The following is a 27621-nucleotide window of genomic DNA, read 5'->3' as shown; positions in this document are numbered from 1 at the left end:
CTCGCCTTGGGGGCCAGAGTTAGTGAATAGTGGCTCTCTCTAGAGAGGAAGGCCACGTCCAGTTCTTGGAGGGAGAACTGAATCTATTTCCAGACCCAACGTTTCTTACCAGGAACAAGCTACCCATCAACAGGTGGGGTCCCTAGAGAATCTGCCCTCTGAAGGAAGATGCATCTCTATGTGCAGTGGAGTACCTAAAGGTCTATCTTCATAGAACTTCAGACTTTATGGGAGGACAGCTGTTCAGAAGAGAAACCCTGGGTTCAAAGTTATCTATAACTAAGGGCGAAATTCACCCGTGTTATTCGCAGAATGGATCCAGACAGTACACCCGTTAGTCATGATCCGAAGAAAGTTGCCTCTTCCATAAAATTTCTTTAATTATATGGACTCTGAACATCCTTGTTTGCACACCAGCTGGTAGTCATCCAAGGCGTTCTTTATGCACTATGTGAAGCGAGTGGAGCAACTTATGAGATTTGTGGTAGCAGCAGGTAGAATTCTTTAACCTTCTGTTTTAAGTCTGCGAGGAACAGTGTAATTAATTTGGGACGATTAATTAAAAGAGTGCGCGTGTAGTCACTGTATGTTACTACAAGCTGAGCGATAGGCCACGAAAGTGTCCTTACGAACTGTTCCATTGACGTCGGTAATCTATAGCATAATACGGACACTTGTGCCAAGCGTTTTTTACGCTAGTGTATGTAAACAGTATACAGACTACATCATTATTATTAATAATTCTATTGAAGTGGCAAATCTGTTTCCTAGTAGATGAAACAATATTTTCTGTTGACTGTTTTTCTTTATGCTTTTACGCATATCATCCACATTTTATAAATTTTATAAATGTGATCTGATATGTTCGTTTATCAAATTTTAATAAACTAGTTCATAGTGAACCCTGCGTCTTTTTCGCCCACACTCATTTTATTAGAAATATACTGAGCATTAAGATTAAAATATGGATATTTTTATCACGGTATGTCTTTCGAGACTGTTCCCTGATTCAAGCAAAAGCCCACTCACTCTAACCCTTCCTTGGAAGGGTTGACGTGGTACCCTAACGGGTTGGTGGCAAAGAGGCAAAATTTGTTTCTATGCAGATACAACCATTATCCAATAGTTTATAAGAGTAGTCGCATTGGGGAAGGTGTCACAAATTCATTCTGACATTGGTGACTCTTATACAAACTTTGCTTTATATTGTATAGGGCGAGACCACTATACAGGCTTGTCATTTTGTCATCCATAGATTTTTATGTACTCCTCGAGACTTTTTCCAGAGTCTAGTACGACTCTTCCCTGTAGGGGGCAGGAAGCACTAACATAGTTCATGCTTAGATGATAATGATGTATGACGGTAACATCATAGGTCTCTAGGTCTAGACGGACTAGGAAAATACTTTCTTGAGAGTACGGCTCTGATTGAGAATCCACAGATACAGTAATGCTCTGGTAAACTTCCATCAGGACGAAATGGCCTGAGCCCAAAAAACGGATTGTGAGCGAATCGAAAAATCTATTTTTGGGTGAGGTAGCCATGTCGTCCTGATGGACCCGCCCTTCCTTTTATTGTAAAAGGGCCTGTTGACCCCTCCCTATAGTACAGTATCTGTAACACCTCATATATCGCTACAAGGAATAAAGAGGGCGCTACCGCCTTCATCAGATACACACTGGAAACGGAATAGGAGAGATGCCTTATGAGCGCCTCTCTTTTCATTCTCGTTTCAGATTCTTGTCACTATTCCCCCTTGAAGCGTTAATACCGTTCGGGGCGAAGATAGCTAGGTGACGTGTCAAGAATATGTCCTCTGATATTTTGCGATATCCCTGTGAGATTATTTAGGGATATTCGCTCCAGGAGTTAGAATTCTGGATACCTTAAGGCAAAATTCTCTGGAAATATCACTGTAGTCAAATATACCGTAGAAAGCTACCTAATAGGAACTTCCATCAGGACGACATGGCTACCTCACCCAAAAATAGATTTTTCGCTTCGCTCAAAATCCGGTATATAAACCCTTATGTGCTTATTTGGCTGTGGTATTGGTAAATTAGGTTTTGTTGTTTTTTTTCTTGTTTGAATGTCGTTATCTGTATTGATGTCTTGAGTTTTAAGTATAGTAAAAAGTTTGGCTGTTATGATTTTAGGATTAAGGGATTTAGTTTTAAGGAATATAGTTAGTAAAGTTATGGTTTGTTTTTATTTCCCTTCTGTCTAAGAGTCCAGCTGCTGATAACATAAAGGGGAAAGTTTGCATTGTTGAGAATATTATTTGTTAGTGATTCAAGGGTGTGGGGTTTGTTGTTGCAACATCCCGCCAAAGCCCAACAAACTTTGGTTATTGTGATCGCAGCGAATACTGATGGCATAATTTATTTTCTTTGTAACTTTAATAAATACACAAGAAGAGAAGTTTGATTTATGTCTAAAGTTTATTTTTTTTTCACCACTGTGTGCTCCCGTGGAGGCAGTCTAAAGGTAATAAGTTTGCACACTGGAGAGATAGTGCACTTCTCTTCTAGATTTATATCAGATACAATGTTATTCATTCCATCACTTAAAACTAGGTCCAACTTATGGCCAGTCAAAGCAGTTGCACAGTCAACATTATTTACCCAGTGATACGATTCCAATATCTCACTAAATGCTGGAGCATCAAGATTTGATGTGCCTTCCATCCAAAGATTGAAATCTCCATAAAACAGATTTTGACGTAAGAAGAATCTATTTTTGGGAGAGATAGCTATGTCGTTCTGATGGAAGTTCCTTAAAGGCAGCTTTCTTCTTGGGATATTTCTGCGAGTGATATACTAGAGAATTTTACCAGAGAAGTATCACAGGGTTCTATCCACTGGAGCGTATATCCCAAGACATATTGTGTATGCAACAGGGATATTTTTAAAACAAGCCACTTCTCTCCTTCCCTGAATAGTTAACCTTGTCTGGAAGGATATGGGATAGGATTGGATATGTGAGCGAGAGAGCCGTTACAACTTCCGATCCCAGTGTGCTACTGGAAACCCCTCCACTGGTTCACCATTCCAGTAGCAGCCATCGCATGACACAAGGTCTCACAGTGAGAATTGGGAGGGGATGAAAAGTAATGGACGGGTCCATCAGGATGACATGGCTATCTCACCCAAAAATAGATTTTTCCAATGCCAAAATCTGTATTTTGGGCAAGAGCCATGTCCTCCTGATGGAAATGTACCAGAGAATTAATATTCTTAGTTGTGGCCTGAAGGATTTTTTTTTTCTAAACCGATTTGAACCCCCATAGGTATGTCCACACTACCACATAGCAATTGGAATGATAGTCCTAAGCTTTGAGGACAAGTGAATCATTTGTAATTCATGCAGGAGCAAAGGGATTTAATAGTACAGTTCCACTCACTGTGAATAAAATCTTTGTCTCCAGTAGTCAGTCTATAAAAGGAGGGTTAAAGAATGGAGGTACACTGCTTTTACTGTGAGCAGTAGGTCCATATGCAGGAAATGCAAAAAGAACAATAATCTATTATTATTTCCATCAATTCATATAAGTAAAAAAAAAATCGGTGCAACAATATGAATATTAAATATGGGCAGAACACAAAGGTTTTCAAACCCCAGAATTATGCAAGAGTAATAAAATGACACCCATAAGATAAGAAAATAAATATCACCTTTGACTCCTTACAATTATAGAATAGCACACATTGCTAATAAAAATATTATTCTACTTGCACGATGCAGACTGAGAAGTCCCAATTATACAGTCCGTGAAAGTACATGCTCAACACTTAAGAAGCTGGTTTAATTACACTACCAGCAACCACAACAAAGTGGTCAATCTCTTCCAACTGACGTAAGTAATATATGAAGAACACTTGAAAATTTCCGTCTTGTGTAAGCTTGTAAGGCTTCAAAGGTCATGGATTGAAAAAGTTTAAGGGGGAGGCAACTTTCCTAGGGTCATGAACCAATGGCATACTATCAGGGTCAGCGCTTCTAATGAAATAAGTGAGTTTGGACCTTAGCCATTCAAAGAGAGATTAGAGCCTGTTGTTTACCCTTTAAAAAGTTGTCCACCTTTAAAGGCCCGACTCTAAAACAGGTAGGCCTTAAGGCATTCCACGGGGCACAGATAAAGATCCTCCTTTAGTGGAACGATCTTTCAAGGCCCCCAGTGTTTTATGGGAAGTTCATTTCTCACCAAGAATACAGGATCTGGGTAAAGATTTACCGCCCCCAATTCCGAGAATTTGATGTGGCCACAATCTCGCTGACTCTAACACCAGAAGCCATAGCAAGCAAAAAGAAAGCCTCTTGAGTAAGATTCCTCAAAGAGGTAGTGGCGTTATCTATCGAGGAGGCTAAGTGGAAGACTTAATCCAACGACCATGAGATAGCCTTGGGAGGAGCATTTGGTTACAATTTAGCACAAGCCTTTGGGGTCTTATTGAAGAGTTTGCTATTGAGTTCAATATCAAAAGCATAAGCGATGGATCTAGTTAGTGCCAACTTACATGAGGTAATAGTTGTAGAGGCCAGACCTTGTTCGTGTAATAAAATAAATAAGGAAATACAGAAGTCCATAGTAATGGAAGAGGGTTGATGTCTTTTAAAGAATTCCACCCTTTCTTTCCCAGGACGACAAGTATTGTCATTTTGTAGTATCGGACTTGTATTCTTCTATAAAGTCAATTCTCTCCTTCACAACTCCAAACTTTCTTTGAGCTGTTAGGTTGAGATAATCATGAGCTGAAGGTTTTTCATTATCCAAGAGGAAGCAGAGTCAGTCTTCCATTGAACATCCTGGGACAGCAATGGAGATGGTAGAAGGACCTGGAGAGGCTCAATTGCTCTTGGGCCACTTTGGAGCCACTAGAGGTGCTGTCCCTTTGAAGGTCCTCAGTTTGTTCAGGACTTTTATTAGGAGGTTGAACGGTGGAAATAGGTAAATGTGAGACCACTGGTTCTAATCCAGGGACATGGTGTCCATTCCTGCCACTTCTGGATCTAAGTTTGGTGCTACATACCAGGGAAGCTTCTTGTTGAAGCTCGTTGTAAAGAGATCTATTTTCAGTTCTGGGACTTGCTCTAGGATAAAACAAAATGATTTTGCATCTAGAGATCATTCTGTTTCCAGAGCTTGGATCATGATAGGGCATCCGCCGCCACATTTCGAACCCCTTCTCGGTGAACTGTGGAAAGATGCCAATTTCTCCATTTTGCCAAGGTGAGAATGGCTAGAATCACATGGAGCCCTGTCTATTGACACAGTAGACTATTGTCTTACTGTTGATGACTGATTTGATGTGTTATTTTGTCTTCGGGTTCAGTCTCTTCAGAGTCAGAAACACTGCTCTAGCTTCCGGAATGTTGATATGGAATTTCTGAAATGTAGCTGACCACTGACCCTGTATTTATTTGGAAGGGGAATGGCCCCCCTAACCCTCTTCCGAGGCGTCCGTGTGAATTGTCACGGAAGTAGGAGGAAACTGTAGAGGGATGTGGACCATGTGGCCTACGGCTTGAGCTGCTTGTGCAGCTAAGCCTGGGTTTTATGGCGAAGATCTCTCCGAGCATTTGATGCCTTTCTTCTCCAGACTCTGTTGGCATCTTTGAGTCTTGCTTTAAGGATTGGGTCTGTCACGGTAGTAACAGCGGCCCTAGGACTCTTTCCTGTTGACGTCAGGTGGTTACTTTTGCTATTTCATTTCTCTTACCTTGTGGCTGAGAAAGGGTGTGTTACTTTAGACTCCAGTGAAGCCCTAGCCAGGGGAATTCCTGAGGCGGAGATAGCCTGGACTTTTCGAGGATGATTTGAAAACCCAGAGACTGTAGGAATTTCATAACTTCTTGAGCTGCTAGAAGACATTCCGACTTCGTTGCAGCCCAGACTAGCCAGTCGTCTAGGTCATATCTTCTTTATTTTTCTAAAGGATATTCAAAACAGTGTTTTCTACAACAGAGGCTTTTGGTCCTTAGTTGTTGGACAATGGCTTTGACTAGCTTTGTGATAATCCTTGGAGCTATACTGAGCCTGAAGGGCATAGGCTTTCTTGCCAGTCTGAAACCAAGGTAGAAGGAGAAGCGCTGACTTTCGGAAGATACCAATAGGTGTCGGTAAAATCTATGGAGACGGTGTACGCCCCCTGGTGTAGTAGGGTCTGTATTTGCGAGATAGTTAGCATCTGGAATTTGTCATTCAGAATGAATTAGTTTAGTGGGTACAAGTCCAGAATAGTTTGAAGAGTGTTCGAATCCTTCTTGGGCACGAATAGCCACCCTTAAAAGTTCTTGGATTTTGTGCAACGGATAACTCCCTTCCGGAGAAGATCCTGAACGTAATCCTCCAAGAATAGGGTTGAGGGTTGGAAGAATCTCTTGAACTGGGGTGGTTTCTGTTTCTTTGAGCCCAAGGATCGAACTCCCATTGATCCCTGAAAAGGTAAAGTCTAACTCATACCGGTAGCTCCTCATTGTTGCCTCTACTTCCTTGGCCCCTTGACTGACCACCCCTTCCAGACCTTCTTCTGCCACTAGAGCTTTTCTTTTGAGCCCTGGCTGGGTGAAAAGTTGTGGTGGCTCTCTCATGATCTTTGTTGCATGTTGTAGGGAGACATTCCCGGAAAAAAAAGTTCCCACTCAACAATAGATACAATATTGTAAAAACATGACTTCCACATCAATTTAAAAAATCGACTCTCTGATTGTTAATAAAGCAGCTCAACACATACGTTGAATCAGACTTAGGCACAGTAATGATTGTCAAGGTTATTCTTCCATTATGATATTGTTTTATTTTGTGTTTTCATTTGGAGAGGAACAATTTTTCTATATAGTTTTAGTATAGCTTAAATTATAATCAACTCCATTTTCTGTTATTGTAGTGACGTCTTCATTACGTCATGCCTACGGTGGTTGGGCCTTTGAATTTCAAATCAGTGTCAGCATCAGCGAGCTAGAGAACACATCTCTTGTCAAGCACTCGTCTATCCATAACCCTTGATAACGAATACAAAATAAACTGAAGTAATTAAGAAAATTGAAGATCTATAACAAATTGTCAGCTAGCTGTCAAATTTGTATGGCTATTAATAACACTGATATTAAATTTAAGGTAGATACTGACTCATTAGTGAACACGATTTCCATAAAAAATTTTCCCAAGGCTGCCTCCACATTAATGCCTTTTCCAACAAAATTGAAGAAGTATGGTGGGTCTAACATACCTGTATCTGGAGAGATCCATGAAAGAAATATTCTCTGAGGACAGGTCTTGTAGATTCAGGCCATTGTTATTGTTGAGCATTCTGGTCCTAATCTATTAGTTTGATTTGTTGCTAGCCCTACATATCAGCCTTTGTCTAGCTAATAGTTCAGTCCATTCTGTGACAGATAAAATGGTAGTGTCCAAGTTTCCGACTGTGTTTAAAAAAGAACTAGGGACTTTGAAAGGTATACTGTAGATAGAACCGTGGTGTCCAAGTTTCCAGATGTATTTAAAAGAAACTGGGAATTTTCAAAGGCATAGCAGTTTCTTTTGACTTAAAGAAGTCTGTATCACCTACCAGAAAATATTTTAAGGCTCGTAATGTTCCCTCTGCTATACGTCCTAATGCAACATTAAATAATTTGTTGGAGCAAAATATTATTCAGCCTGTGGCACACTCTAATTGGGCTGCCCAATTGTACCCACACTCAAGGGTGATTGTACCATACACATTTGATGTGATTATCGGTTAACTGTTAATCAAGCTAATCAGAATACGGTATCCCCAGTACCTAAAATTGATGACCTTTTTGCTACTTTGGGTAGTGGAGGGTTTTTTTTTTTTTTTTCTAAATTAGATATAATTAAGGCCTGTAATCAGATTGTACTCAGTCCTGAGTCAGGTCCGATGACCACTATTAATACACATCATGGTTTGTTTTAGTACAACTGCTTGTGCCAGAAATATTTCAGCAAGCTGAATTCTAGATGTGTGCATATTTTTATGACAGTTTGGTGTCAGGCTTGAACTTTTATGCCCATGAGGAGCATATAAGTGAAGTTTTAAGACATTTCAAGGAAGTGGAGCTGAAACTGCCCCCTAATAAGTGTTCTATTGGTGTTGATAGAGTTCAGTATTTGGGTTATACTATTGCCTCGACCGGATTAAGGTCTACTAAGAAGTTCAATACTATTATAAATTCTCCTGAGCCTAAGAATATTATGCAGCTGACAAGTTATTTAGAAATATTTAACTTCTACAGGAAGTTTTTGATTAGTGCAGCAGTTATTCTGGAACCGTTGAATGATCTGTTGAGGAAGACGTTCACTTTAGGTGGAAATCTGAGCATAGTAGAGATTTCCAAAATTCTAAGTCAATGTTAAAGTCTTACCAGAATGAAAATAGAAAAAAAATTGGAAAGCTATTGAAAATAAAAGAGCAGTGCACACACCATTTTTGTGCTGTTAAAAGTTTTCAGATCTCCTTTCACCGGCTTGAAAAGGGTGCAAAACATGGCCCGCCTCGCGTGCAGCAGCCACCTTTTCATGAGTGCACCTGCCCTCAGTGCGTGATGTCATAGGAGTCGCGCACTTGCCATATTGTCCTGCAGCTACTGTAAATAACTGAGCATGTCCAGAGTGTTTGTCTGGACAAACGGCGGTTTTACGCAATATTTGGATAGTTACTGTTGTTTTTATCAAAATTTGTACGAAGTTTAAGGTACGCTGAACTTTAATATATATGCTGTTTTAATTCATTTGCTGTGAAGGTCATTCCACAACCTGGTCACAATTGGAGTAAAACTTCTTAGATATTGTACTGTATTCATTGAGCATCAAGCATTTTGGTCAATAGGAACACAGTTATTAAACGAGGCAACTAGCCACTGGACCTCGATGACTCGTTTGAGTATACATGTAAATATTCCAATAAGACTTACAACTACCCAATGCAATTCCACTTCTGAACCAATTTCAGAACCACGCATGGCAGTTGATTTTCATTCATGTTTTTCCTATTTTCCTTACTGGTTCGGGGAAAACAAAAGAATTCTAAAACACCTCTCAGAAGCACGTCCTCTTTTTTTTTTCTCTTGATTTCAATACAATAGTATATTGTTTGTCCAAAGTATACTTCTTAGTATTTTCTTTTTTATTTTTATTTTTTACAAATGTATACACATCCATTAACAACGAGGCTAGGTGAATAATTCTTGAATACCAATTTTAAGTAATTAAACAATTGTAAGTAAAAACTATTAAATAAAATAAGCAATTTATTTTTTGATTGAAAACTGAATGTGTGCACTCGAAAATACTGTACATATTTCTGTGGATGAACATTTTGTAGACAAGTACATCTCTATTCATAACATAGTTCGTTTCCATAAAGGTTTTATTCACAATTTTTGGTGAAATAGAAAAAGAAAATAAGAAAAAGAGGAAATGAAATGGTATCGTTTGCCATCAATCCCTGAAATTTTCAATTGGATATGGGAATTATTTTAGGAACGATTTACTCCACCAACGAAAATAACCATTCGACCCTTACCATAATAAACGTTTGCTGTGGCTTTTGTATGGCAGATATCATCATGAAAATTAGTATGGACAAAGTAGATATCTATCCTATGAATCCCTGAAAATTTCATTTAGATATATAATGTATTCTACGAGTAATTTACGGCGCTGCTAAAAATCGGCTTCCCGCAAATATTGAAAAATGGCTACTGTGACTTTTCTATGGCAAGTATCAGTACGAAAATTGGTATGAATGTAGTTCACATAAGACCCATCAAACCCTCTGAAAATCATTTGGATATATATATATATATATATATATATATATATATATATATATATATATATATATATATATATATATAAATAATCCCTTAAATTTTCATTTGAATATATTTATTTGTATAGGAGTCATTGACCCCACCGCCAAAAATATCAGCTGCTCCCGCCCCCAACCCGGCAATAATAATAAAAGGGAATGACTGGGCTAAGAGTTGGGTGAGATTCGTTCGGGAAACTCTGACATTTCACATAAGGTCACTCACTTCGTTCACGACACTAATAACTAGCTGTAACTCGGGACGGATATTTTTTATGAGATCAGCATTGTCCCTCGTTGATTTCGCTCACTATCACGCATTTCATTGTAATGTTGCTACATTTAACAGCATATTTAAAAAGGCTACATGATAGCGGCAACTTGTCAATTGTAGATAATACCATCAAATTTGGAAGTAACAGAGAAACTATGTTGCACATCAATCCCTGAAATTTTTATTTAGATATGTGAATTATTCTAGGTACAATTTACTCCACCGAAAAAGATAACTACTCAACCCATACCAAAATAAATGTTTGCTGTAGCCTTTCTATGGCAGATATCAAAATGAAAATTGATATGGACAACGTAAATATCCATCCCATAAATCACTGAAAATTCCATTTAGATATGTAAAGTATTCTACAAGTAATTCACAGCGCCGCCGAATATCGGCCTCCCGCTGAAAAAAAAAAATAGTTGTTATATCATTAATGATTATTTAATAATTATGATGTTAATATTGTTGAGAACGCTGCCAACAGCTACATGATTCCTAATGCTACCGCTAGATGTCAGTGTGTATGGTTAGTGTTGTGTCCCGCTATATCCAATAAAGCTGAGTTGTAACTTGTGAGTTTCCATCATAAATATCACCTCCGATATATGGCATCAAGACATGATGACAGCTGACGGGATTAAAAACAACACCTAGAACTCGCCAAGCAAATATTATGCAGTATAGGCCTTTTAGATATTGTGTTTTAAGCCTAAAAATACTGAGCATCTCTAACCGGCAAACATGGCTTCATCGATGGAAGGTATTGCAGCCCCAGCAAAATTCACTGCTAGCCTAGGGGCCGACAACGAACGTGAATGGAGGTCTTTTAAGCAACGGTTCGAGATTTATCTACTTGCTTCTGAAAAGGACAATAAACCTGAGGAGACTAAGGTGGCCCTACTTCTAAACATTGGAGGTGAAGAACTTCTACAGATATACAACCCTTTTGAATTTCCAGTCCCAGCAACCAGTAACCCTAATCCGGCTGTGTTGAAGGATGTTTTGGCGAAATTCGACGTCTATTTCTCTCCGCGCAAGAACGAACTCGTGGCAAGGTACAAGTTTCGAAGATGCATGCAGGAAACAAACGAAACATTGGAAACCTACGTTACTAGATTGAAGATTCTTGTGAAGGACTGCAACTTTGGTAACCAATGAGACAAGCAGCTGAGGGACCAAGTGGTGTTTGGATGTGCTGAGGACAAGCTTCGTCAGAAATTATTTGAAGTCGAAGACCTTACCCTTGAGAAGACATCGAATTTGTGTGTGGCCTTTCAAGCAAGCAAAAGACAGATGGACGTCATCAAGTCTACTCCTCGCCCGACCAATGACAGTGTGGCCAAAGTGAGAGAAAAGTCTAGAAGGGAGAAGACTACTGATAGCAGACACAACGCAGACCATGATGGTATGCCTAGGCATGAAAACAATGAAGGTAGGCCTAAGTCCAGTAAACCCAGTGTTCCTACGAATAAGTTGCGCCCTTGCAAATTTTGTGGGGAAAAACATGAATGGCGTAAGGAAAAGTGTCCAGCTCATGGTAAGAAATGTATAAAATGTGGTAATTATAATCATTATGCTGTTAAATGCAAAAGTAGGAAAATAAATTATGTATCAGGTAATGACAATGACTTTGATGTGAACAGTTCAGATGGATCTGAATGTGAATATTCGCTTAGAGTGTGTAGTAAAAAGGATAAGCTAATTAAAGCTGATTTTGAAGTTAATGGTGAAGTAATCAAATTTCAAGTAGATTGTGGAGCTACCGTAAATGTAATTCCTCAATATTTAATTCCCAATGTCAATTTAAAGCCTTGTGACACTACCCTAGAAGTGTGGACTTTAGACACAGTTAGGCCTAAGGGAAAATGCAGGTTAGTAATTAGAAATTGCAAGAATAGGAAGAAATATAACCTTGAATTTTTGGTTGTTGATTGTAAATACACTCCATTATTAAGTAAAAGAACATCAGAGCAAATGGGACTTATTACAATGAATTATGAAAATATTTCTGCAACTAAAGATGTACTTGATAAATATGACAATGTATTTAATACTGATGTAGGTACATTCCAAAATGTGGTTAGACTAACCATTGACACAAATGCAGAACCAGTGGTGATTCCTAAATGCAGAGTTCCAATTAACCTTAAAAACAGAGTATGTAAGAAAATAAATGAAATGGAAAAACAAAAGATAATAGCTAAAGTTGACCAACCTACTGACTGGGTGAGTCAGATGGTTGTAGCTGAAAAGAAAAATAAAGATTTAAGAATTTGTATTGATCCACAAGCTTTAAACAAGGCGTTGAAAAGGGAACATCATCCTATCCCTGTAATTGATGATATTCTACCCCAACTGTCAAAGGCAAAGGTTTTTTCATCTTTTGATTTGGCCAATGGGTATTGGCATTGTGTTCTCGATGAAGAATCTAGTGTTTTAAACACCTTTCAAACCCCTTTAGGTCGATACAGGTGGCTCAGACTGCCATTTGGTTTAAATGTTAGTGGTGAGATTTTCCAAAAACAGTTACTCTTGAATCTTGAGAATCTTTATGGTGTTGTATGTATTGCTGACGATGTTTTAATTTGTGGTGTAGGTGAAACGTACGAGGAAGCTGTTAAAGACCATGATGGTAAGCTAATCAAATTTTTGGAAAGGTGCCAGGCCAAGGGTATAAAACTTAATAAGTCTAAGGCCATATTAAGAAAATCTGAAATTGCTTTCTTAGGTCATAAAATCACAAGCAAAGGTCTCATGGCGGACCCTAAAAAGGTGGAAGCTATCCTGAATATGAAACCACCTACTGATGTAACTGGTGTTAAAGAGTTTACAGGTATGATTAATTACTTAAGTAAATTCCTTCCTAATTTATCTGAGGTGTTAGAACCAATAAGGAAATTAACCCACCAAAATACCGAATGGAATTGGACAGCAAAACAAGAAAAAGCTTTCATAGAGTCAAAAAGGCTAATCACTAATGCCCCATTACTGCAGTACTATGACCCTAACTTAGACCTTTGTCATACAGTGTGATGCTTCACAAAATGGGCTAGGTTCAATATTGTTACAGTGTGGCAAACCAATTGCTTTTGCTAGCCGTGCTTTATCAGAAACCGAAAAAGGTACGCACAAATTGAAAAGGAAACACTTGCAATTGTTTTTAGTCTTAGGAAATTTCATGAGTATGTCTATGGTCGTAAAGTAATTGTTGAGAGTGACCACAAACCTATAGCTAGCATTGTTTTGAAACCCTTGTGTAATGCTCCCAAGCGACTGCAAGGAATGTTGCTTAACATTCTACAATACGATGTTGAAATCATACATAAAAAAGGTAAGGAAATGTATGTGGCTGATGCATTCTCGAGATCTTATTTGCCATTAGACAATTATAAAGAAAGTGAATTTGAGCACGTTAACATGCTTGAACATTTACCAGTAAGAAAAGAGCGTCTTGATGAAATTAAATATGAAACAGACCAGGATGAGACTTTGCAAATTTTGAAATCATTAATCTTGAAAGGTTGGCCAGAAGGAAATGAGGAGATACCTAATGTAGTCAAAGCCTTTAGTCATACCAAGGATGAGTACTCAGTTCAAGATGGGTTAATTTTTAAGAGTAATAGAATAGTCATTCCATTAAACCTTAGACATAAGATAATGCAGGTCGTCCATTCAGCGCATATAGGAATTGAGGGCTGTCTACGAAGAGCCAGAGAATGTATTTATTGGCCAGGAATGAACTCTGATATAAAGCAATACATCTTATCATGTGAAATTTGTAATAAATTCCCTTGTGCTCAACAAAAGGAAACCTTAATTAATCATGAAACTGCTGATCGACCATGGCAAAAGGTGGGGGTTGATCTAATGAGTATTGAAAAACATTATCTTATAACTGTTGATTACTTCAGCAATTTTTGGGAAATTGACTACCTAGAAAATACATTAGCCAGTACAGTGATTAGAAAACTTAAATCTCATTTTGCTAGGTATGGATTGCCTTGTGTATTGATTAGTGATAATGGACCCCAATTTGTAAATAAGGATTTCGAACAGTTCGCAACTGACTATGATTTTGAGCATAGGACAAGTAGCCCTACATATGCCCAATCTAATGGGATGGTCGAATCGGCAGTGAAAACATCTAAGAGTTTAATTAGAAAAGCTATTGAAAGTAATAAAGATCCCTATCTAGCCATTTTGGACCATAGGAATACCCCTACTAGTGATAAAGATGCTAGCCCATCACAGTATAGCCTAGGTAGGAGAACACGTACCAAATTACCAATGTTATCTAAGTTACTTGAAAATCAAAATGTAAATTTAGAGTTGGCTAAGGAAAAGAAAAGATTAAAAAATGCTAAGAGTAAATTCTATTATGATAAAAATGCTAAAGATTTAAGTATTTTGCATGAAGGGGACAATGTACGTCTTAAACCTTATGTTTTGGGCAAGTAGGAATGGGAAAAAGGAAAAGTTGTGGAACGATTAGATGAGAGGTCATATCTAATTGAAAGCGAAGGCAAGCTATTTAGAAGGAATAGAGTTCAATTGAAAGAAACCCCAAGTGATGTGCATATGCCCCAGGTAAATGAACCAGTAACTATTGACCTTAGTGGTAATGAAACTGAAACTCCTGTCAAAGTGGAAAACGAAGTTGTAAGTAACAGACAGACAAGGTCAACCAGAAATAAATTACCCTCTAAGTATTCTGGCTATGAAATGTATTGATGTTGTGCGGAATTTCCCTAACATCATATAAATGTTATGATTAAGAACTGTAGCAATCTGTTGTGTATTTCCTCAAATGGCATGTTGAATTTCATACCAAGAATGAATATTTTATTTGTGAACAGGTTCAACCACATATACATCATAGTGTACAATGTTTTGAATGTGAATAACTTTTAGAGCTGATTGTAGCCCTAACCAATAACCTATCAAAGTAAATTCAGTGTAGCATTCTAACTGGTAATCCATCCAAATAAGTGTAAATTTAAAAGAAGAAAAGATGTTATATTATTAATGATTATTTAATAATTATGATGTTAATATTGTTGAGAACACTGCCAACAGCTACATGATTCCTAATGCTACCGGTAGATGTCGGTGTGTATGGTTAGTGTTGTGTCCCGCTATATCCAATAAAGCTGAGTTGTAACTTGTGAGTTTCCATCATAAATATCACCTCCGATATATGGCATCAAGACAATAACAACTGTGACTTTTCTATGGCAAGCACCAATACGAAAATTTGTATGAATGTAGTTCACACAACACCCATCAAACCCTGTGAAAATCAATTGGATATCTGTAAAACTCTAGGAGTACTTTGCGACTCCTCACTGATTTTATGTCTAAAATGTCCTCACCTACGAACAAAAGTGAGAGCCAGGGCATGGGTATAGCAGGTATGAATATGAAAATTGGCAAAATAAAAGCTTATATATAACTGAATAATCCCTTAAAATTTCATTAGAATATATTGATTAGTATAGGAGTTTTTGACTCCGCCGCCGTAAATATTAGCAATTTGGTCCCGTATCTTTCAAATGGGAAATGAATGGAGGAAATATTGTTAGACGTTATCAAAACCAGAAGATGACTAGGTCACCTAACTTTGTTCCAATTATAAAGATTAAAAAATTTTCCCCTACTAAGAGTTTACCTTTAGCTCATTCACCTATTAGCCTGAAACTAATGAAGCAGCTGAGTGTGGCACCGAAGGGGAAGATCCACTTAAACAGGCTGCTCCTGTATGCCGTTCTGCTAGAAAGTCAAGCCTCCTGATCGATTTGATTCATATGGGGGAGGGGTGTAATGAGTAGTACCTGTTAGGTATATATGTATATTTTATTATTAAGAAATTCTTTACTATAATTGTATCAATGAGAAACTATATTACTATTAGTTAAAAAATTATACAATCACTTGTTTCACTGGAAATTAATTTATGAAAATATTTAATTTTGACAATTAATGAATAAATGACACTTTAACACTCATAGAAAATAAATCAGAATTACACTTACATACACATAACTGATACTGTAAGGACACCGCTCCCTTCGTCGTCCAGAAAATCAACAAATTGTTAATTTATTTGAATTCTCCTTTCGCCACACCATGGTTTCCCATGTATATGTATTCCGTTCTATCAGAGCTACATTTTGACATATGTATCATTTCATTATATGTTTCTGTTAACTTATAATTCGTATATTTGTAAGTGTAAGAAAACACATATATTTTGGCGGGCAATTCAATCTGATTTGGCGCCAGCGCCATCCTACCTTTCCGTCCGCACCTTGTAATATACTCTCATGCACATTTGAATAAAGTATCAGTTGATCTTGGTGACGCTTGTCTCACTGTCCTTACAACTGGTGACCCCGGAGTTGAAAGTAGCATCAGCGGTTTTGGCTTTGCCATTAACGGACTTATTATGGCCGTGCTACCTTCTCTATACTCCGTTACCTTAGGCGTGAGCCTGCCTTTGGTTCTCCCACACTTCGGTGCATGTAAGGCAGTAGGATGAGCTTAACCGACATATCAACTTCCCACCTCTTCGCCGACTCGTCGTCTGGCCACGATGTAGGAAGCAACACGCCCATCACACCCAACGGCCTCGCCTCCACGCCCAAAGTCAAACTGCCGCCCTTTTCTCAACACAACACCGCTTCCTGGTTCCTGAGAGCAGACGTACTCTTCCGCGTCGCTAGACTCAGCGACTCCTGCGCCAAGGCTGAGATTGTTCTCACCTCCATACCTGAAGAGGTATTTGACAAGATTTCCCTCTGGCTCGACGCCCAGGCCGGCCAAGTTTCATACGACGACCCGAGAACGAAACTCATCGGTATCTACTCCCTCTCCGTCTCAGCAAGGGCACAGAAAGTCCTGGACCTCGCCGGCAAGCCCATGGGTGACACCTCTCCTACCGAGGCGTGGGACGAGTTATCCGGCCTGCTTATGCTCCCCGAAACAGACAGCAACGGCCGACGACGTGAGATTAGCTTATCTCGCGAGATCTTTCTTCGACGTCTACCACAGGATGTAAGGGCCCAATTGACATACGCCGACACGCTCCCGATGAACGAACTTCTGTCAAAGGCTCAGAAGCTCCACGAGGCCTCCGCAGCATCTCGCCTTGGAGCATCATCGTCAACACCGCCTTCGTTCTCCTCCTTCAGCAGCTGCTCTTCCATAGACTCCTCGGCAACGGCCCCTGAGGACGACGAGATCAACGTTCTATCAAGAAAGAAACCGCCGCAACCAACACGACCAATCCCTAGGACTAACCCAGCATGGTGCTTCTACCACCAACAGTTCGGCAGCGACGCCAAGAAATGTAGAGCACCATGCAGTTTCCCTAGAAGACGACGCCAAAAGCATCCACCTGCCACCATCGCAGCCGCAGTTAACCAAAACAAGAATGGTTTTATATCCTCGATACTATTTCCAACCGTAGACTCATGGTAGACACCGGCGTAATGCAGTCAACGTTCCCACCTTCCAGGTCCGACCTAGACCGTGGTCCCGACAAAAACGCTCCCTCACTCATCGTCGCCAACGGATCTCCCATATGGTGCTATGGGATCAAGACCCTCAAGATATCTATCATGGGCCGTTCGTATTCTTGGCCCTTCGCTATCGCTGACGTCAATCGCCCCCTCCTCGGTGCGGATTTCCTCGCCCACCACGGACTCCTCGTCGATGTCGCTAACAAACGTCTCATCGACACGGGAACCTGCCAGTCCCGCGCCGTAGAATACGGCCCTGCAACAATGTCCGTATCCGCCGTAACGACGCACCCCTACGCCGACCTCCTATGAGAATTTCCCGAGGTTTTCAAGCCCGAGCTCCGATACTCGCCAGGTTCCCCGTCCAAGCACGGGATCTACCACCACATCACAACGACAGGACCTCCCACTCACGCCAAATTCCGCCGCCTCCCGCCCCAGAAACTGAAGGATGCCAAACGCGCCTTCGAGGACATGGAACGCATGGGTATCTGTAAGAAAGCATCGAGCCCCTGGGCATCGCCCCTACACATGGTAAAAAAGTCGGACGGGTCCTGGAGACCTTGCGGCGACTACAGGCGTCTCAACCTCATCACAACGCCCGATCACTACCCGCTGCCCAACATGCAGGACCTAACGAACACGTTGCACGGCGCGAAGTATTTTACCAAGATGGACCTCCTCAAGTCTTATTTCCAGGTCCCGATATTTCCGGAAGACATCCCGAAAACTGCCATTGTAACGCCGTTTGGATCCTACACCTTCGCATACTCAACCTTCGGTCTACGCAACGCCGGGGCGACCTTCCAACGACTAATGGATAGCATTCTGGGTGACCTACCTTTCTGCGTCTGCTACGTTGACGACATCCTGATATTCTCAAAAACCAAGGAGGAACACCGGAGGCACGTCCGCACCGTCCTCAAACGCCTACAGGAGAACGGCCTGGTCGTACGTTTCAACAAATGCACGTTCGGTGCGGAAGGAGTGGATTTCCTTGGTCACCGCATATCCTCGTGCGGGGTAAAACCCATGACAACCAAGGTCGATGCCATCAGAAAGTTCCCAATACCTACGACCATCCGCCAACTTCAGGAGTTCCTGGGGATGGTCAATTACTACAGGCGCTTCATCCCCAACATCGCACAAACCCTGTCACCCCTCGACAACGTCCTGAAAGGAAAAGCAAAAAAACGCGAGTGGGGTTTGCCCCAGCAACAGGCATTCGCCCGGACGAAGGATGCCCTCGCGAATACCACCACCCTGGCTCATTTCGACGACAACGCGCCCCTGCGACTAATGACCGACGCCAGCAACGTCGCCTGTGGGGCTGTGCTGGAACAACTCGTTGATGGTTCTCCTCGACCGCTGGCATTCTTCAGCAAGAAATTGAAACCCGCCGAAACAAGATACAGCACCTTCGATAGGGAACTCCTCGCCGTCTACCTCGCCGTCCGCCACTTCAGGCACATCTTGGAGGGCACTCCCTTCACAATCGCGACGGACCATCAACCCCTCGTACACGCTTTCATGAAATCGACAGACGCATGGTCCTCCCGACAACAACGTCATCTCGCAACAATCGCCGAATTCGGGTGCACCATACGTTACGTCCCAGGAAAGAAAAACCCAGTCGCGGACGCCCTTTCAAGGATTGAAATTGACGCAATCCACCTGCGAATCGACTACGCCAATCTCGCAACCGAACAACGCACCGGCTAAGAAGCACAGGATCACCTGACGGGGCCATCCGCGCTCAAGATAAGAGCGATTCCCCTCGGACCAGCAGGAGTAACTATTCTTTGCGACACCAGCACCGGCCGCCCACGTCCCTGGATACCAGCCTCCTGCAGAAGGAGAATATTCGATATCATCCATGGACTTTCACACCCCTCAGGACGCACCACCGCTCGCCTTCTGTCTGAAAAGTTCGTCTGGCCAGGGAAAAAAAAGGACGCCCGAGAATGGGCGAAATCATGCATCAACTGCCAGTCAAGCAAAGTCAGCCGTCACACCGAATCGGGGGTAGGCGATTTTCCCCAGCCCAAAAGACGTTTCGGTCACATACACATCGACGTCGTGGGACCATTGCCCCCTTCTGGATCTGCTCGCTACCTGCTTACGATCATCGATCGCTCCACGAGGTGGTTGGAGGCATCGCCGATGACCGAAGCTACGACTCAAGCACGCGCCGAAGCCCTCCTGTCAAGCTGGGTGAGCAGGTTTGGCGTTCCTGACGACATCATGACAGACAGAGGCCCCGCTTTCCTCTCAGAAATATGGCTTGCTTTAGCGAACCTGATGGGGACGACGCTCCACAGCACCACGGCATACAACCCCGCGGCAAACGGCAGGGTCGAAAGAACTCACCGCGCCCTCAAGGCGTCCCTGATGGCGAGCTGCACCGACGGGGACTGGAAATCACGACTTCCTTGGGTACTCCTCGGCCTTCGCACCGCCCCTCGCGCAGACGGCGAACCTTCGCCCGCCGAAAAGGTTTACGGGGAGGCGCTCGCAGTTCCTGGCGAATTCTTTCCCTCATCAACCGACGACACGCAGCTGGATCACCTAAGGGACATCGCCAGGAAGTTCAGGCCATGTCTCAAAACTTACCAGGACAGAACCAAGCACTTCAAGCCAAAAAACCTGGATGACTGCGGGTACGTTTTCGTCCGTGTCGACGCTCATCAACAACCACTAACTAGACCTTATCGAGGCCCCTACCGGGTAATTAAGAAGACAACGAAAGCCTTCCTTCTCGACGTCCATGGCCAAGAAGACTGGGTCTCAATAGACCGCGTGAAACCAGCGTTTCTCGAAGGAAGCGACACCGCCTCCGCCGGACCTGGCAGATCCAGAGTTCCACCTCAAAACAAGGCGCCCAACGAAAGAAAAATCATCAAACGACGACAAGAGGAAGAGATCCTTACGCCGACCGCCGGCGCGCCCTTCCGTTCAAAAACAAGAGGAACCCTCCGACGCCCGAAAAAGATATGAAGATTGATCATCAGCCCTCTACGCCGCCCGATGTCTTGGGGGGGGGGAGTACTTGTAAGGACACCGCTCCCTTCGTCGTCCAGAAAATCAACAAACTGTTTATTTATTTGAATTCTCCTTTCGCCACACCGTGGTTTCCCATGTATATGTATTCCGCTCTATCAGAGCTACATTTTGACATATGTATCATTTCATTACATGTTTCTGTTAACTCATAATTCGTATATTTGTAAGAGTAAGAAAACACATATATTTTGGCGGGCAATTCAATCTGATTTGGCGCCAGCGCCATCCTACCTTTCCGTCCGCACCTTGTAATATACTCCCATGCACATTTGAATAAAGTATCAGTTGATCTTGGTGACGCTTGTCTCACTGTCCTTACAATACTCTCACGTCCTTTGGTTCACATAAGATTACTGAATGGTTAAGCAAAAATAAATACACTTCCCTGTTTAACCAAAATCTCACTTTTAAATAATCACCCAATAATATCACCAACGTTTGAATAACATTGTACAGGATATAAGTTGGAGAGAAATCACTATTCACGTTTGAGAGGATACACTATGCACGTTTGAGAGGAGACACTAAGCACGTAGTGGCTGGATAGAGGCTTGCGGAAGCACAAATCTTGTTGCGTCAGGCTGGATCTCTTCAGTCTCCTAATCATTTTTAGGTCCTTATATATTAGCTTAATTAATTCCAGAACTTTCCAGTTCAGCCTAATGGAAGCATGGGGGCATGGCTTTAATGGCGTAAGGTTGCCAACTTAGTAATATGAAGAAGGTGTACTAACGTTTCTTGCGAGGCAATTCTCTCTCAGCTAACTCTGCCCACCTCCTCTCATAACATTAAAAAAAAAGATAATTTTTAGTCGAGAACCTTCCTGGAACTTCCAAACATGTGGAAACAGGATGCAATCCGTAACGTGTGTGTCATACAGCTTACCTTTCAAAAAGATTACATATGACTCCATAACAAAACTACGTGAAATGAAAATTTAACTCTTTAAAATAATGTAAATTTACGTATACAGAACGAATGAAAATACTGTTAAAGGAATGACGACAGTCTTATGTAATTTACATACATTATTTAATCCTATGTGAGTGGAAGTCACCTTACGAGCTGGCTATACATCTCTTAAATACACAAATAAAATATGTGAATAAAATATTCTACTTTCATGAAGACCAGCTTTGTAAGATATATATATATATATATATATATACTGTATATATATATATATATATATATATATATATATATATATATATATATATATATATACACATACAAATTTTCTGAGGATAATCTGACGCATAATCAAATGTCGTATGATGATGTGTCAGGGGATTAAATGATGAGGGACGTTCATTGAATATTTCTCTTGACCCACTTCCAAGGGTTATGCATTTTTCCCATCATTTTATGCAACACTGGAGACCTTGTTTGTAAAAGTCGATGGATTGAATCTCAAACCATGACTCCACCATATATATGGTAGGTGACATTTCATCACTCGTCATTTAATTACCCGACACATCATCATATGACATTTGATCACACGTTAGATGGTGGTCATGGAGGAACCGGATGGTACACACGTCAATTTGGTACATAAAAAAAAGCCCAATTCAGCCAGGTGTTTCTACCATCAGGTATTTGGGAAGGGTGCCAGGAAGTACTTAGGAAGGGCGCCAGGAAGTGCAAGTCTTTCTGCAATTTTCCAAATAACTAGGATGGCGGCCACCCAAAAGATCACCTATTACTGCAAATTATACAGGATCGTAACCAGAGAGAATCTACATCCATGATGCCATGTCAGGGAGGAGGATGCTGGTGGACACCAGGGCTATGCAGTCAACGTTCCTGTCATTGAGAGAGGACTGAATCAGTCCAACTGGTACCACAGTTGCTCCAATGGCCGAAAAATCCATCTGCTGTTATGGGGACCATGGCCCTAAAAATCTCCATCATGGGCCACTCCTACACCTAACCCTTCATTATCACGGACATTAAGGTTCCCTTGATGGAAGCTGACTCCCTGGCCTTTCATGGACTTTTGATTGAGGTGGCCAAACCAGGCATACCTAATGTAAGCCCCCTCATGCCCCACAAATATGGCCTCCTCCTACAGGAATTTCCAGATGTATCCAAGCAGGAACTATGCAGGATGGATGTGTCTCAGGCCAAACACAGGATCTACTACCACATGTCCACCATGCAGCTGTCAACACATGCTAAGTTCAGATGTTTGCCGCCGAAAGAAACTCCAGTACGTTAAACCTGCGTTCGCTGACACGGAACGGATGGGGATCTGCAGGAAGGCATCAAGCCCATGGTAAAGACATGCGGCAGTACTTCAAGGCCCTGTGGAGAGTATCGCTGCCTGAACCTCATGACAATACTGAACCATAAACCCCTGCAAAACATGTAAGACCTCACTGGAGAACTTCACGGGGCCAATATCTTCATAAAAATGGACTTTGGAGCAGTCCGTTGGCCCCACATCATTCTTATTATTACTTGCTAAGCTACAACCCAAGCTGGAAAAGCAGGATGGTATAAGCTCAGGGGCTCCAACAGGGAAATAAGCACAGCGAGGAAAGGAAACAAGGAAAAATAAAATATTTTAGGAACAGTAACATTATCAAAATAAATATTTCCTATATAAACTATAAAAGCTTTAACAAAACAAGAGTAAGAGAAATAAGATAGAATAGTGTGCCCAAGTGTACCCTCAAGTGAGAGAACTCTAACCCAAGACAGTGGCAGGCCATGGTATAGAGGCTATGGGCACTACCCAAGACTAGAGATAGATAGTTTGATTTTGGAGTGTCCTCCTATAAGAGCTGCTTACCTAGCTAAAGAGCCTCTTCTACCCTTACCAAGAGGAAAGTGGTCACTGAAGAACAATTACAGTGCCGTAGTTAACCCCTTGAGAGAAGAATTTTTGGTAATCTCAGTGTTGTCAGGTGTATGAGAACCAAGGAGAATATTTAAAGAATAAGCCAGACTATTCAGTGTATGTGTAGGCAAAGGGAAAATGAACCGTAACCAGAGATAAGGATCCAATGTAGTATCTCAATGGGTGGCTGATGCCTTGGCCAACCTACTACCTACAACCTACATGGTTCATGGCCGTGAAGACTGTGTATTAATTGAAAGGCTGAAACCCGCTTTCATGATGGACGAGGAAATCACCAAAGAAGAAACTGGTAGGTGCCCTCAAGAGCCTCTTCAGAACAAGATTTTCACCTGAAGCCTCCACATCACCCAGATGCAGTCGTTTACAACCGTACTTGATAGTCGAATACCCCAGGCACCACACCAGGGGAGGTATCGTGTCACATGATACACTGAATAATTCGGCAGTCGATTCTACCCCACAACAACAAATTTAAAAAAAAAATGAGTCGGCTCCAGCTTCCACATAAGTATCAGGATAAGAAAAAATGCTCAAATATTTTTATTGTAAATCTCCAATTGTTAAGTTCTATTTTCAAGTTTCTTTCCATCCTGACGACATTGCTTAGATGGCCATCATCATGCCGTTTGGGACGTATACATTCACCTACTCCACTTTTAGCCTCAGAATTGCTGGAGATACCTTCCAACACCTCATGGACAGCATCCTAGGGGACATACCCCTCTACAGCTGCTATGTGGATGACATCCTGATCTTCAAATCTCCGGAAGAAGACATGAACCACATCCAAAAGGTCCTGAAACGCCTCCAGGAAAATGGATTGGTCGTCCGTTTTGACAAGTACACATTTTGTGCCAAGAAGATTGATTTCCTGAGGCACGAGTTCTCTACTGGTGTTCAGCTTATGGTCTCGAAAGTGGTCTCTGTGAAAGAATTCCTTCACCAACAAAAGTCAAATCCTTGCAGGAGTTCATTGGCATGGTAACCTACTCCCGTTGGTTCATACGAGAGGTCACCAACATCACTTCCCCTCTAATTGAAGTCCCAAAGGGGAAGCTGAAGAAATTGAAGTAGGAGACCCCACAACAACAAGCCTTTAAACAGACAAAAACAGCCCTCGCTGAGGCCACTGTACTGGTCTACCAGGATCCACAAGCTTCCTTGATTCTCACCACTAATGCCACCAATCTTGTTTATGGAGCTGTGTTGGAGTGGGTCATAAATGGTTCTTCTCAACTGCTTGCGTTCTTCAGCCAAAAATTCAAGCCACCGGAGACTAGCTACAGCATGTTCGACAGGGAGCTGTTGGCCATTTACCAATCCATGCGGCAAATAAAATACCTCCTGGATGGTTTCGCCATCACCATCATGATTGACCATCAGTCACTAGTTCGTGCATTCAAGAAAATGGGGGATACAAGGTTAGCGAGGCAACGATGCCCTGGCAAGAGGAGTCCTGTGGTCAATGCTCTATCAAGGGTCGAGATCAACTTCAGCAACCTATATGTTGATTACAAATATCTACCATGAGCAAAGGCCGCTGACCTTGAAATGACAGCCTACCACACTGGTTGACTGCACCTGTTGATACCAGCTTCATGGAGGAAACAGGTATTTGAAGTGAAACATGGAGTGTTGAACCCATCGGAACATACGATGGCGAGGCTGATGACAGGGAAGTTTGTATGGTACAGGATCAAGTAGGACATATAAGAGTGAGTAAGGACATGTGTGGCTTGCCAAAAAAGCAAAATCTCCTGGCATTTTCCATAACATAGACGGCAATGCGGGCATAACCACTTTGACATCGTTGGACCTCTGCCACAGTTGGGAGATGTCAGATACCTCCTGACAATCATCAACTGCTCCAGATGGCCAGAGGCAACACCAATACCAATGACAGAAGCTTCAACCAGTGCCTGTGGGGAGGCCCTGCAATCAAGTGGGATCAGCCACTTCGGAGTTCCCGATGATATCACCACCGACTGCAGTCCTGCTTTCCTGTCTGAACTGAAGACCTTCCTGGCCTGTCTGATGGAAACATCACTCTACAACATGACTGGACTGCATACAATCCTGCAGCCAACAGCATGGTGAAGAAGACCCATCATTCACTGAAAGTAGCCATGATAGCCCGCTGCATGGACACAAATTGGAAGTCCAAACTACCCTGGGTCTTGCTAGGCCTGTGGACTGCTCCAGAAGCAAACAGCAAAGTGTTCCCTGCATAAAAAGTCTATGGTGAGATGTTAACCAAACACATCCATCCCAAAACTGCGGGTAATTGCAAGGGAGTTTACATCGTGACTGAAAACCTTCTACGACCGGACCAAACACTTGAAACCTGGGTACCTGCGAAAACGTCTTTGTGAGGAATGACACCCACTGTGCTTCCCTAACTCAACCATATTGAGGACGATATCGCATCATCAGCCATTCAGCCAAAGCCTATCGCATCATGGTTCACGGCCGTGAAGACTGGCTCTCAATCGATAGGCTGAAACCTGCTTTCCTTATGACCGAGGAAGAAACCAAAGAAGAAACTACCAGGAGCTCTTGAGGGCTTCTTCAGAACAAGACTTTCACCCGAAGGCTCCACTTCACCCAGACGCAGTCATTGACAATCGCACTTGACAGTTGAGCCCCCCTGGTACCGCGCCGAGGGTGGCATTGTATCAAATGATGCACTGAATAATTCGGCAGTCAATTCCGCCCCAAAACAACAAATTTCAACAACAAAGAGTTGGCTCCGGCCTCCACGTAGGTATCAAGATAAAAAAAAAAAAACTGCTCAAATATTTCTATTGTGAATCTCTAATCATTATTTTTCATAATAATTGTCTTTGGGGGAGTGCTTGTAAAGACATGTTCCACAATGTTTTCTTAATAACCATTGCTTATTCAAGATTTCTATGTATATTATTCAATGCAGAATTCTCTAGCCTTCTCGCTAATGTAATATCATTTATGCCTATGCTCTATGTACTTTTATGTCACGATTCATATATATGAAAGAAAACACAATCGTCAGTAAAATCTGATGCAGTATGCCGATGTTCACTCCCTTGGCCTGGGGTGCTATATTTACGTCCGCATGAATCCATGTAGTTCTTCTGCTCAGGCAATAATTCAGTCAGAACTCAGTTGTCTGTCATTCTATGTCCTCACAGTATATTCAAGTATTGTACCTTTGCATATGTATTAAAATAATCTTCAAATTAATAAAGGATTAAATATATACATTATAAAACATTTGCAAATATTATTATAAAAAGAATACCTTGATATTACAGAAACTACATGAAAGAAAAATTATTATTTATGAAAAAAAAAAAATGAAAAAATTAGGTTTACGAAAAAAAATATAAAATATTGGCGGGAATTCACAAAATATAAGTAGGAAAGAATGACTACAACAAATAAAGCAAAAATTAAAGAAATTAACAACTAAATAAAAACTACTTAAGGGAAAAATATAAACACTATATATTATATACAAACTATACTAAGGTGAAATTTGTATCTTATCTGTCGTCCCAGTAGATGTTGAACTTGATGTTGTTAGAGACAAGTTCTCCCCCCCCACAAAAAAAAAAAAAGAATCATACTAGGGAGACTCAGGTTGTAGACATCCTTTGCCATGGCTAGTGACGTGGCATATGTATGGGGGTTGTACCTGTCACAGGCGCTTACACAGCCACGGATTGGACATGCAACCTGTTCATAGGTTCCAGTGGAGCGAAAGTGGTTGAAGTCATAAAGTGAGCTTAGAAATATAGAGAAAGTGGGAGAAAGAAATTAAAGAAATATATGACAATACCTAAATTTTGCTTCAGTGATATTTTTAGAGCAAGAACTAATGCGTTAAAACTAAACATTATAAACAGACTTAATAAAGGGAGTGTAAACTGTAATTTTTATGAATATGAGGAAGAAGATTTGACCCATTTTTTGTTGTTTTGCCAGGAATAAAGAAAAGAAAGGGCTGAAATGATTGAGCTTCAACAACTCTAGGAGGAAGACCTAGAGAAGATAATAGGATAATTTTTATTCAGTGA

At 41.4% G+C, this 27621-nt stretch overlaps 1 protein-coding gene across 1 annotated transcript; it reads left to right on the top strand.

Annotated features, from left to right (window-relative positions):
- Positions 1–7979: 7979 nt before the first annotated feature.
- Positions 7980–8375, top strand: LOC137625420 (uncharacterized). The gene has a single exon (XM_068356364.1). The coding sequence runs from the start codon at positions 7980–7982 to the stop codon at positions 8373–8375; it is 396 nt and encodes a 131-aa protein (XP_068212465.1).
- The last annotated feature ends 19246 nt before the right edge of the window (positions 8376–27621 follow it).

Source organism: Palaemon carinicauda, chromosome 1 (genome assembly GCF_036898095.1).
Source record: "Palaemon carinicauda isolate YSFRI2023 chromosome 1, ASM3689809v2, whole genome shotgun sequence".
In the NCBI taxonomy this organism is placed as follows: domain Eukaryota; kingdom Metazoa; phylum Arthropoda; class Malacostraca; order Decapoda; family Palaemonidae; genus Palaemon; species Palaemon carinicauda.
This window is presented reverse-complemented; position numbering and strand designations above follow the sequence as displayed.

Bases quoted from the DNA above. Each gene is read 5' to 3' on its own strand.
- LOC137625420 (XM_068356364.1), top strand. From the start codon at position 7,980: ATGTGTGCATATTTTTATGACAGTTTGGTGTCAGGCTTGAACTTTTAT.